The sequence below is a fragment of the Calonectris borealis genome, chromosome W (assembly GCF_964195595.1).
Source record: "Calonectris borealis chromosome W, bCalBor7.hap1.2, whole genome shotgun sequence".
In the NCBI taxonomy this organism is placed as follows: Eukaryota; Metazoa; Chordata; class Aves; order Procellariiformes; family Procellariidae; genus Calonectris; species Calonectris borealis.
Window position 1 is genome coordinate 50184191 of NC_134351.1, and position 13800 is coordinate 50197990.

The 13800-nt window shown below is 43.5% G+C and overlaps 1 protein-coding gene across 5 annotated transcripts in view; it reads left to right on the forward strand.

Annotated features, from left to right (window-relative positions):
- LOC142074829 (sorting nexin-2-like) overlaps positions 1-13800 on the forward strand; it is a 69888-nt gene that overhangs the window by 45857 nt on the left and 10231 nt on the right. For all 5 annotated transcript variants that reach the window (XR_012670721.1, XM_075135721.1, XM_075135722.1 and 2 more), the window contains 3 exons: positions 3734-3809; positions 5116-5229; positions 5459-5552. Coding sequence is in view for 4 of the 5 variants with exons in the window: in XM_075135721.1 (XP_074991822.1) it covers positions 3734-3809; positions 5116-5229; positions 5459-5552 (284 nt within the window). In the remaining variant the exon portion in view is untranslated. The remainder of the gene's footprint in view (positions 1-3733; positions 3810-5115; positions 5230-5458; positions 5553-13800) is intronic.

A 13800-nucleotide genomic window follows, 5' to 3' on the forward strand; every position in this document is an offset into this window, starting at 1 on the left:
TCCTCTATCTTACTCCAATTATTGCAGTTTTTGCACGCCCAATCTCTGTGCCTCCGTAAGTAGTCAGTAATCGAACCCGCCATCCTGCCAACTATGCCAATTTTGTCGCAGGAGAAGAGTCAGAGATCACTCAGACAGATCTGTTAGTTAGTTTATTGAGTTCTAATCAGTAAATTTAGGTATGTAAAATATTTAATAAGTACAGATGGATTGGTGGTCAATACTCTACTATTTACTACACTTAAAGTTAGTATGGGTTACAACGGTCATCGCGTAAGCTTGCTACACGTATCTAAATGTTACATGCATGCAAAAAAATGTCACTTGCCAACCCATCAATGCCTGGTGTCAGGTAAGGGATCTCTCAGCCTTGAGGGGTAACCTTGAGAGGCATCCCTGCTCAAGGGGAGATCACTACTGCGCAGCCAGCTGCTACGGAGGGAGAGCTCAACAGACCCTGATGGCTGCAGATGTTTATAGTGTAAAGTGGTTGACTCGTAGTCAAGTTTTCTGCTGTGTTCATGCAGTTTCTGCTGCTTATCAGCCCAGTCTCCAGCCAAACCATTTTTGTGGTTTTGGTGCTGGGTTCTCGCCGATAGCCTTGCACAATAGGATTAAGTTTGGTTAGGCCTACTTGCTGAGCATCTGCCTGGACCAAAGTTTAGTTAGTTCAAACAGGAGGAGCGCACCCGTCACAAAGGGTACTGTCACTGATGTGCTGCATCATCCCTTCCTGTTGACATAGCTGGTAAAGCCTTTAGAAAGCAACTAGTAAACCTTCTATAACTTATGGTCACATACAGCTGAGTCAAGTATACAGACTTAATTTTGGTATGATATTATAATATGCCCATTGCTGTATGTGATTCTGTGTGATTATTACATCATATGAAAACAATACACTATTTAACAGTTTCAGTTAAACTAGAAAATTAATAGGAATCAAAGGTTTTTGATGGTATGTCAAAGAGCATATCTAACAGATAATATATGAAGCTCTTGAGCTTTTGGAGTTCCAGAAACAATCTTAAATGGAAAAATCTCTCTTCAGAATCTTGTTGCTACCATCCTTCCATTTCTTAACTAATAGAAGAACATCTGAACTGATGTTGACCCTCAAAATACTGATAGGTTGTCCTATCTTACAGTTGTCCATCACTAAAGATTGGTATAAAGCTTAACGTTTGCTACTTAAAATTGCACCCTGAAGTTACTGAAGTAGTTCTGTCATTTGGAGCAGAACTCTGAAACACATCCTGGCTATACAACAAGCCTGTTGCTGAAAGAGTGGTGTTATAAGATATGAAGACTTGGAATAACAACTGGGATTGGAGTAATTGGACTTAGACAACTGAACAACCACTTCCAGACAACTTTAGGTCTCTGTCTGTGATAGAGATGATTGGTTTCCTCCTTGGTTGGTCACTTGAACAACAGAACTCAGATTAGGAAAAGTTTAATTCACAAATTTGTGTGCATGCTTTGAGTGTTGCTTTTTCATTTATTTGTTAAAGGAGTTAAACTAGTATACCAGTTTCAGTGATGTTAAGCACTCTTCCCATACTGGGGTGTCCTGGTTTCGGCTGGGATAGGGTTAAATTTCTTCCTAGTGCTGTGTTTTGGATTTAGTATGAGAAGAATGTTGATAACACACTGATGTTTTCAGTTGTTGCTAAGTACCCTGCTAGTCAAGGACTTTTCAGCTTCCATGCTCTGGAAGAGGCTGGGAGGGAGCATAGCCGGGACAGCTGGCCCAGCTGGCCAACGGGGTATTCCATACCATGTAACGTCATGCTCAGTATATGAATGGTAGGCGTATCCAGGAAGTAGGGATTGCTGTTTTTTGGGCATTGCTCGGCGGGTACACTCATTTTGTATATTCTATCATCATCATCATCATCATGATTATTATTATTATTATTTTCCCTTCCTTTTCTGTTCTATTAAACTGTCTTTATCTCAACCCATGCGTTTTCTCACTCTTACCCTTCCGATTCTCTCCCCATCCCACTGTGGTGGGGGGGAGTGAGTGAGCGGCTGTGTGGTGTTTGGCTGCCTGCTGGGTTAAACCATGACATGGGGAAGGGACTCCTCAGTACTTTTGACAGTGTTGGGAAGGCTTCATGGTATATTCCATTTCTTTTTTCAGAAAGACCATGGAAGTCTTATCTGGCAACAAGCAACTTTTTCATCATGTTCCTAAGCCAATTTTAGCTAGCTTTTCCATTCACGACCAAAAAGTCACCTACCTACTGAGGTGTTCAAAAGGTATTTAGAGGCCGTGGTTATGTTGCTGTTTCTTAAAGCCGAGGAAAACATATTAATGTGCCCCAGAAACACCAAAGAAATCTGTTCTAGATTGCTCTTTCTAGATTGCCCAGAGCTATGGGGAAAGTGGGCAGGAAAGCAATGTGCCTTTTTTATTGAGTTCACTGAAGTTTATGCCTTAGAATAGTGAACTTAAGTACTACAAGTCTGACAGGTGTCTTCGAGCATACCTCTAGTTGTCTCCAGTGAAAATGTTAGTTATCTCCCTTGGAGTAAGTGCTATTCTCTAGCAGCAAAGTTCTAAAGAAAAAGCTCTTTGCCGCGTCAACTTTAACTTGTACTTGCTATTGACTGTTAGAACAAGCAAGGAAAAGTTGAGCAATCTAATGTATGAAATAGTTTCACTGCAACTCTTAGCTGCTTTAGGAAGAAAAATAAGGATCTGGTGGCCATATTTAATGGAGGATGGAGAAAATACATTGTGTTTACAATATCAATGTACTCAAACTTTCAGTTAAGTCCCAGTCTATATAACTCTCTAGGACAGTTTCCAAGCAATTTGTGACTGTAATGGGGCAGTTCTAGTACTTTACAGATGAGGCTTGAGCAAAAATAAAGCTTTGCAAAAAGTACAAATACTGTTAATGGTGTTCTGTTAGTACATCTTAATTGGCAATATTGCATACTTTCTCGTGCTCCCATGATCTTCTGAGGTATTAAGTTTCTGTAAAGCATTCTTGTAAATATCAGACACTTTCCATTAATACATAATATTAAAATCAGTTATGACAAACTTGCAGCAGTTTTTAGTGAATGAGCACTGTAGAAATTTCCCTCTTCAACTCATATTTGTACAATCAATAGTTTTTAGATCCAAGCAAAAATGCAAAAAATTGCAAAAGGAAGGTGTTGCACTAATTTAACTTCTGGGTGGGGTGGATGAGTCCTGTAGAACTAATATAGGTTGAAGGCCAGCAAATAAATAGCCAGCAAATAAATAGTTCATACCCAGAACAAGATCAGCTCACTTCTCCAAGACTTCCTTTAATTCTAAAACAAGCCAGCCAGAATTAGCTGTAACAAAAAGCCTGTTCACTGCACTGTATGAGAATGTGTTTAAACAAGCCCATCTATTTTCTGGCTTAAATTGGTTGTTGTTAGAGCAGGAAGCCTTCACTGAGGTGTTAAAAAAATCAAGTATATTATTTTAATACTGTGCAACATAAATTTATGGCAAATTATGACACTTTAAGAAGTTTGATGTAAACAAACTAGGTTAGAAACCACTGCCAGCAACTTGTCTTTAGAGGTGACTTTACAAGTGTTCAAACCTCATTAGATAATGAAGAGAGGTTACATGCTGCCTGCATTGTACCCATTCTTTAGCTAAAGGACACTTTCCAGTGCTGTCAGGCACATGAAATCTGTTTTGTTATCTAATATTTTAACTTTTTTAAAATCATAGGTATCTACAAAGAACAGTAAAACACCCTACCTTGTTGCAGGATCCAGATTTAAGGCAGTTCTTGGAAAGTTCTGAGGTATTTACATTCTTTTAAGTTCCTTATTTGTTTCCAGATATGGTAATGTACAAAGTAATGTACTCTTTGTATTGAGACCTAATCTCCTAAATTCTTATGAAATCAAATTGGATTGTACCCATCATGGGACAGAGTGACAAAAGGCTACTTAGGTAATCGTGTACAAAGTCTATTGCCTCTACCTCTGATAAATCTTAGGTTGGTAGTGACCAAAAGCTATCTGCTGTTCAATGACTTCTGCCAAGTGAGTTGGTCTGTCCAGTTCTGAGTGAAGCTCATCATACACAGAGTGAAAATCCATAATCAGTGCTACTGAGGGTTAATTAAGATCATGAATTAAACTGGCTTGGAAACAGTTCTTGCCTCTAGGAGTCAAGCTTGAGGTTTATTGGCAGGATAATGTGAACAGGCATGCAGTGCTGCTGGCCATGCTAGATGTTTTGTGGATAGAGGATTTCAGTCACCAGTGCTATCAATCTGGCACCTTTCACAAAATGAAATATATTGCAGAACAGATTGTCTGTTATGTCTCCAAAAACATAAGTCTATAAATGTGCATAGTGGATTTGCTGTAATAGTGGATTGTCTTTTGGCCAATGTCAATATCTTAGCTATGCTAATAAGTCACAGAGGCCGCGATACTGACAAAAGCATCATTGATTGATAGATAACTTAAAGTGTCAATGCTGCTGACACAAAGTATCAGATACGAAGGGTAAATGGCCTGACATCGGGGCCACTTTGTACAGCATATTTAGACTAATGTTAACAAAGAATAATATCAGTTTAAAGTTTGTTAACTTACTCCTGAGGATTTCTAACTACCTCACAAATGCACAGTTCTCACAATACTCATGAGGTAGGTTTTCAAACCTGGCCTATATTTAAAAGCAAAAAGACATCAACTTTTTATGATCTGTACAAAGTGTGAATCTTGCATTATAATGAAGTGTTTTACAGAATTTCTGTATCTTATTGTAAACCTAAGCTTTTCTGTTTCTGTAGTGGCAGTTTGTTCTCTGTAGTATATAGGTGGCTAGTTAAGGCCTTTGGCCAGTTCATAAGTTCTGACAAGTAGGTTGTTTGTTCCATTTAAATGTAAAGGTGTAGAAGAAAAGTAAATGGTATGTATTGTTAAGTTTTCCTCTGAGAATGTAAAAATAGTAAAACTGTGAAATTAGATTCCACTATATTGTAACATATAGGACTGAAGAAAATAGTCTATCCTTTTCTTTCCCCCTTGTACCCAGTTAAACCTCTAGCCTTTTAACCAGTCTGTTTGCCCTTATTTGTCATTCATTTCCAGCTGCCAAGAGCGGTTAACACCCAGGCTCTGAGTGGAGCAGGAATATTGAGGATGGTAAACAAGGCTGCTGATGCTGTCAACAAAATGACAATCAAGATGAATGAATCAGATGCAGTAAGAGCTGATTTTTTTTTTTTACTTGAATGAGTCGAATTAATGAGGCTCAACAATTGCATTTTAAAGCCTTAGAAGTAGAAAATGAGATAGTAATATGCTTATTGGCTTGGATTCTTAGCTATATCAGTTGACCGTCCTAGCAATAAATGGATAATTTGCTTCTTTAAAACAAGAAATACTGTTGGTAATTTAAATTATAATGCCAGACTCTTTCCTCTTTTGTCAGTGGTTTGAAGAAAAGCAGCAGCAATTTGAGAATCTGGATCAGCAACTTAAGAAACTTCATGCCAGTGTCGAAGCATTAGTCTGTCACAGAAAAGGTAGCTTTACTTTTATGTGACTGCATGAGCTTAAGTGCTTAGAGCTTTAGAAAATGTTAATGAAATAGGAACTTAGTATGTCAGAGCTCTTAACTAACAAATAGTTTTACAGTAAATTTTAATGCAAAAGTCTTCTAACTCTACCTTTTAGTTTAAACTGCTTGTCCTGGTTTCGGCTGGGATAGAGTTAAATTTCTTCCTAGTGCTGTGTTTTGGATTTAGTATGAGAAGAATGTTGATAACACACTGATGTTTTCAGTTGTTGCTAAGTACCCTGCTAGTCAAGGACTTTTCAGCTTAAAAAAACCAAGCGTTGGGAGGGAGCACAGCCAGGACAGCTAGCCCAGCTGGCCAACGGGGTATTCCATACCATGTGACGTCATGCTCACTATATGAATGGTAGGCGTGTTCCAGGAAGTAGCGATCGCTACTTCGCTATCAGTCAGCGTGGGTGGTGAGCAATTGCATTGTGCATCACTCATTTTGTATATTCTATCATTATCATTATTATTATTATTATTTTCCCTCTTCTATTCTATTAAACCATCTTTATCTCAACCCACAAGTTTTTCTCACTCTTACCCTTCCGATTCTCTCCCTGTCCCACTGTGGTGGCGGGGAGTGAGCGAGTGGCTGCGTGGTATTTGGCTGCCTGGAGGTTAAACCACGACAGTCCTTTTTGGCGCCCAACATGGGGCATGAAGGGTTGAGATAATGACATATCTGACCCGAATGGGTTAAAACAAATTTGTTATAAGCATTCATTATATCAGTTTAGTAGTCGCTGGTCACAATGTTGGTTTATTTGCTCTCAGAGTTGTTGTATCTGTTCTTGGAGTTTTGGTATGTAGCACCTTACTGGCTGTCTATGCTGCTGATTATCAGTTTTTATGTGGGGTTGGTCATCTCTGGGAAATGGATTAAGGTCATCGCTTTGCTATACTGTGTGACACTGGTTTATGTTATTATAAAATTATTGGTCAGGAGACTGTACTCAGCACTGCCATCATTCCTGTTCTTCGGGAGCTATCTCTTGGAAACTCTTAGTAATTACACTTTTTACCTCTTCTCCTCGGAGAACCAATTTACAGGGAGACAGGTTCCTTCACCTTCCCCTTCTCCTCCAGGCTGATTACAATAGCTCTTGAGGATTTTGAATATCCTTGAGATGTTCAAACCAGCATGTTCCCACTGCTATGTCTCCTGAATGTGTTTCAGGCCTTGTTTAAGGTTAAACAACTATTTAAGAATACCACCCAGAGATCTGCCCCGAGACTGGATAGTTATGAGTGGCAGGGTGTGTGGGATAGCATGGGCAAATGACTAGGACGGTGGTCACCTCCAATGCTTTGGAGCTTCACCCCTGAACAAGTGCAGAATCCTGAAAAACTAGTAGAATATTTGGAAAACGTATGCTGTCATCCTGGCAATTCCAGAGAGACCCAGATTACTGCAACGTACTGGGACCTGGCCCATACCTACCAAGCCCTGTTCAACACTATTCAGAACCCTCAAGGGGGACAGAAGGTCTCTGGATCTGATGACAAAGCGACGGGCACTGCGACTACTCCAACCCCTGGGACAGGCACTGTGGCTACTCCAACCCCCGCGACGGGCACTGCAGCTACTCCAACCCCCGCGACGGGTACTACAGCTGAACCAGAGGACCAACCCATGCTGGTATCCGTCGCCCCTGTACAGAAGAAGAAATCTTGGAAGCAGAAGTCAGGTCGTTTAGAAAGGGATGATGCAAAAGCAGGGCCATCACGAGGAGGGGAGGAGGAAGAGGAAGAACTCATAGATGAAATGGAAACCACCCGATCCCTATCCCTGAATGAGTTGCGAGATATGCGGAAAGATTTCAGCCATCGTCCAGGCGAGCATATTGTTACCTGGCTGCTCCGATGCTGGGATAATGGGGCCAGTAGCCTGGAATTAGAGGGTAGGGAAGCCAAACAGCTGGGATCCCTTGCTAGGGAAGGGGACATTGACAAAGTAATTGGAAAAGGGACACAGGTCCTCAGCCTCTGGAGGCGACTCCTGTCAGGCGTAAAGGAAAGGTATCCCTTCAAGGAAGATGTTACATATCACCCAGGCAAATGGACCACTATGGAGAGAGGTATCCAGTACCTGAGAGAATTAGGCATGCTGGAGGTGGTTTATAGTGACCTGGCCAATGACCAAATGCCCAAAGATCCAGGTGAAGTCCAGTGCACGCGACCCATGTGGCAGAAGTTGGTACGGAGCGCATCCGCGTTGTATGCCAGTTCGTTGGCAGTACTGTGCTGGAAAGACGAAGAAGCACCAACGGTGGATGACGTGGTTGGCAGACTCCAGGAATACAAAGAAACTGTCTCCTCCTCCCTTCTCTCGGCTTTGGAAAAACTGTCCTGGAAGGTCCAGCAACTTGAAGAGGATATGTCCTATTCTCCACCTGTACGGACCAGTATCTCAGCCATTAGGAGTCAACGTTCTTCTGCTCAAGAGAGAGGATATAGAAAGTACACACCACGGGGCACCCTGTGGTTTTACCTGTGTGACCATGGAGAGGACATGAGGCAGTGGGATGGAAAACCTACCTTAACCCTAGAGGCACGGGTACGTGAGTTGCAAGGAAAAACAATGACACAAGGGGGTTCTCCCAGGAAAATTGCTGCTCCAGTTTTCAGGAAAAACCTGTCTCACAACGGTCCAGTTTCCAGTGAACAGTTCCCCAGACAGAGTAGAAGGGCTGATCTTACTTTGGATTGTAATGAAGGAATTCCTGACTCACGTTTGCAAGAAGTGAAAAACTGATACTATGACCAGGACTAGAGGGGCCCTGCCTCCAGCCAGGTGGAGGAAAGGGACAACCGGGTTTACTGGACTGTGTGGATTCGATGGCCTGGCACATCAGAGCCACAGGAGTATAAGGCTCTCGTAGACACCGGTGCACAGTGTACCCTGATGCCATCAAGCTATAAAGGGGCAGAACCCATCTGTATTTCTGGAGTGACAGGGGGATCCCAAGAGTTAACTGTATTGGAGGCCGAAGTGAGCCTAACCGGGAACGAGTGGCAGAAGCACCCCATTGTGACTGGCCCAGAGGCTCCGTGCATCCTTGGCATAGACTACCTCAGGAGAGGGTATTTCAAGGACCCAAAAGGGTACCGGTGGGCTTTTGGTATAGCTGCCCTGGAGACGGAGGAAATTAAACAGCTGTCCACCTTGCCCGGTCTCTTGGAGGATCCTTCTGTTGTGGGGTTGCTGAGGGTTGAAAAACAACAGGTACCAATCGCTACCAGAACAGTGCACAGGTGACAATATCGCACCAACCGAGATTCCCTGATCCCCATCCATGAGCTGATTCGTCGACTGGAGAGCCAAGGAGTGATCAGCAAGACTCACTCACCCTTTAACAGTCCCATATGGCCAGTGCGAAAGTCTAATGGAGAGTGGAGACAGTAGACTACCGTGGCCTGAACGAAGTCACGCCGCCACTGAGTGCTGCCGTGCTGGACACGCTAGAACTCCAATCCGAACTGGAGTCAAAGGCAGCCAAGTGGTACGCCACAAATGACATTGCTAATGCGTTCTTCTCCATCCCTTTGGCGGCAGAGTGCAGGCCACAGTTTGCTTTCACTTGGAGGGGCGTCCAGTACACCTGGAACCGACTGCCCCAGGGGTGGAAACACAGCCCTACCATTTGCCATGGACTGATCCACACCGCACTGGAACAGGGTGAGGCTCCAGAACACCTGCAATACATTGATGACATCATTGTATGGGGCAACACAGCAGAAGAAGTTTTTGAGAAAGGGAAGAGAATAGTCCAAATCCTTCTGAAGGCCGGTTTTGCCATAAAACAAAGTAAGTTCAAGGGACCTGCCCAGGAGATCCAGTTTTTAGGAATAAAATGGCAAGATGGACGTCGTCAGATCCCAATGGATGTGATCAACAAAATAACAGCCATGTCCCCACCAACTAGCAAAAAGGAAACACAAGCTTTCTTAGGCGTTGTGGGCTTTTGGAGAATGCATATTCCAGATTACAGTCAGATCGTAAGCCCTCTCTATCAAGTGACCAGGAAGAAGAACAATTTCAAATGGGGCCCTGAGCAACGACAAGCCTTTGAACAAATTAAACAGGAGATAGTTCAGGCAGTAGCCCTTGGGCCAGTCCAGGCAGGACAAGATGTAAAGAATGTACTCTACACCACAGCCGGGGAGAATGGCCCTACCTGGAGCCTCTGGCAGAAAGCACCAGGGGAGACTCGAGGTCGACCCTTAGGGTTCTGCAGTCGGGGATACAGAGGATCCGAGGCCCGCTACACTCCAACTGAGAAGGAGATATTGGCAGCATATGAAGGGGTTCGAGCTGCTTCGGAAGTGGTTGGTACTGAAGCCCAGCTCCTCCTGGCACCCCGACTGCCGGTGCTGGGCTGGATGTTCAAAGGGAGCGTCCCCTCTACACATCGTGCAACCGATGCTACGTGGAGTAAGTGGGTCGCACTGATCACACAACGGGCCCGAATAGGAAACCCCAGTCGCCCAGGAATCTTGGAAGTGATCACAAACTGGCCAGAAGGCAAAGATTTTGGAATATCCCCAGAGGAGGAGGTGACACGGGCTGAAGAGGCCCCACTGTATAATAAACTACCAGAAAACGAGAAGCAATATGCCCTGTTCACTGATGGGTCCTGTCGCCTTGTGGGGAAGCATCGGAGGTGGAAAGCTGCTGTATGGAGTCCTATACGCCAAGTTGCAGAAACTGCTGAAGGAGAAGGTGATTCGAGCCAGTTTGCAGAGGTGAAAGCCATCCAGCTGGCCTTGGACATTGCTGAACGAGAAAAATGGCCAGTACTTTATCTCTATACTGCCTCATGGATGGTGGCAAATGCCCTGTGGGGGTGGTTGCAGCAGTGGAAGCAGAACAACTGGCAGCGCAGAGGTAAACCCATCTGGGCTGCCGCATTGTGGCAAGATATTTCTGCCTGGGTAGAGAACCTCGTTGTAAAAGTACGTCACGTAGATGCTCACGTACCCAAGAGTCGGGCCCCTGAAGAACACCAAAACAACCAGCAGGTGGACCAGGCTGCTAAGATTGAAGTGGCTCAGGTGGATCTGGACTGGCAACATAAGGGTGAACTGTTTATAGCTCAGTGGGCCCATGACGCCTCAGGCCATCAAGGAAGAGATGCAACATATAGATGGGCTCGTGATCGAGGGGTGGATTTGACCACGGACGCTATTGCACAGGTTATCCACGAATGCGAAACATGCGCTGCAATCAAGCAAGCCAGGCGAGTAAAGCCTCTTTGGTATGGAGGACGATGGTTGAAATAAAAATATGGGGAGGCCTGGCAGATTGATTCTATCACACTCCCACAAACCCCCCAAGGCAAGCGCTATGTGCTCACCATGGTGGAAGCAACCACCGGATGGCTAGAAACATTTCCCATGTCCCATGCCACTGCCCGGAACACCATCCTGGGCCTTGAAAAGCAAGTCCTGTGGCGACATGGCGCCCCAGAAAGAATTGCGTCAGACAACGGGACTCATTTCCGAAACACCCTCATAGACACCTGGGCCAAAGAGCATGGCATTGAGTGGGTCTATCACATCCCCTGTCATGCACCAGCCTCCGGGAAAATGGAACGATACAATGGACTGCTAAAGACAACACTGAGAGCAATGGGTGGTGGGACATTCAAGCATTGGGATACACATTTAGCAAAAGCCACCTGGTTGGTCAACACCAGGGGATCTTTCAATCGAGCTGGCCCTGCCCAATCAAAACTTTTACGTACAGTAGATAGAGATAAAGTCCCTGTCGTGCACATAAGGAATATGCTGGTGAAGACAGTCTGGGTTACTCCTGCCTCTGGCAAGGGAAAACCCATCCGTGGGATTGCTTTTGCTCAGGGACCTGGGTGCACTTGGTGGGAAATGCGAAAGGATGGGGAAGTCCGGTGTGTACCTCAAGGGGATTTGATTTTGGGTGAAAATAGCCAATGAACTGAATTGTATGATGTTAATTCTTATATGATATTGTATATCATTATTTCTATTGTTGCTATCAATGGTATAGCAGTGAAAATTACCCAGATTAAGGAAGAATGAAGTCTGATGAAACTAAGCGAAGTGCAACGATGATAGAACCAGACGAGCGCAGCAATACTGGAATCAGAACTGGCTTCAGGATGCAACAGCCCAACACCACACACCATCTCTCCTGCCCTGAAAGACTTTTATGACAGATGGAGCCCAAAGTCGAGGACTAAATGAACTCAGTGGACGTTGTAGAGGGATGGCCCATAGACTAAGGGAATGATATCTGTGTGTATATATAAATATATATATATGAAGACAAGAAAGGTGGTGGTGATTAATTGGTATGTATTAGAAAATGTGAAACCTAAGCATGATGTAAATGGTATAGAATAAGGGGTGGATACTCATAACATAAATCAGTGGCACACAGTATAGCAAAGAGCACAGCACTAGGAAGAAATTGAACTCTATCCCAGCTGAAACCAGGACACTGCTCTAGCATTTCTGGTATATCTGGTTTTAATCTTAATTTTATCCAGGATATATTTTATTCCTTCTGTTGAGCTTGAAAGTTACTATATTGATTAGCATGATTTTTTTTCTTGCAGAGATTTAATACCATAACTAGCAAGTGATACGCTACAGTAGATATCTATAAATGTATCTATATCTCACGGTGTCACCCAACACCAAAGGGACAGACATGTTCTTTTAGGGATCCTTGGCAGAATGATGACGGCACTAAGTCGTAGTTACAGTTAAAGCTTTATTTTTCTTAACAGGATTTTATGATTAGTATAGCATAGAATTTATAATCAGAATAGCACAAGATTTCTATAAGTAGAATCCGTGTAGTACAATTTTATAAGTAGCGTAGTACAGAATTTTATAGCACCACTTAGCTTATGGTTTTTAATCACCTGGACCCTCTGCAGATCGGGTCAAATCTTAATACTTGGTTTGCTGTATCAAAATAACAATCATAATCTAGACTCGAAAAACATATAAAAGAATACAAGTCACTCACTCAATCCTCGGAGGAAGCAGACGATGGTGGAGGCGTCCCTGGCCACCAGGAGGTCACTGGTCTCACTGTCCAGCAGCAGTTCTGGTCCAAGTTCCCACTTAGGACTTGTAACTGCTTGATTTTATAGACAGTGCTCTGTATGCTGTTATACTTCCTCGTTCTGTGACGGGGTCATCACCACCACCTGGTTGGCCGGGTGCCTGGGACCTTCAAGGCCGGTAAGGAAGGGGGTAGTCAGCCTGGCACCCAGGAATCTTGAGGCCGACAGGGAGGGGAAGAAGAAATCTGTTTGGATCATCTACTTGGTTCACAGGACCTTCAGGGCCTGATAATGAGGGGAAAGGGGACTAATACATGACCAGCTCAGTCACAGAGAATGGCTGTTTGCCTTATAAAATGGCGTTAGTTATACTAACCATATTACCAGGGGTCAGGAGCAGGGGGTACCGGTCACATCCACCCCTGACACTGTCGTAAACAGGGAAGGACACTAGTGGGGGTGGTACCATCACCTCTTGCCCACGGCCTACAGCTTAGTAATGGGGTCATAAGGAGGACTCCATGGCAATAATGGGCTGCTTGTTGTCCAAAGGCTGTTCATCCGAGGAGGGAGGAGAGTATAAAACATTGATTTTTAGTAACTGATATGCATAAAGATTTAAAGCAAGATATAACACAAAATAACATAATTCCAACAGACATAATAAGAGATAATATTAACAAAACGTGACAGGCCCATGCTCTGAAGTCAGGTAACCAAGACCACAGCCAGTTGATAGACCTTCTGACGAGGGTTGCTCGAGTTATTTGGTGAAAGGTACGAACTTGTCTTTGAATGATGTTTATATGATATTCGATTTGTTTAGATTCGTTATCATAAAAACAAGTGGTGTTTGACAGTACACATACACCTCCTTGTGATACTAGTAGATAATCTATGGCCCAACGGTTTTGAATAGCTAATTGCGAAAGTCAACTAATTTCCGATTGCAAATTCTTTAAAGCATCTACAGTAGCATTTTGGACAATTTCAAGCGTAGCACAAATATTTACGATAGCTTTTTCCAACTCAATAATACCTAAACTTGGAAACAATGCACGCATAAATTGATGGAATCTTGTTGGACTTTTTACCAGGGGATCGATCACAAAACGCTTATGGCATACAGGGTAATGGTTGTGTAAAAAG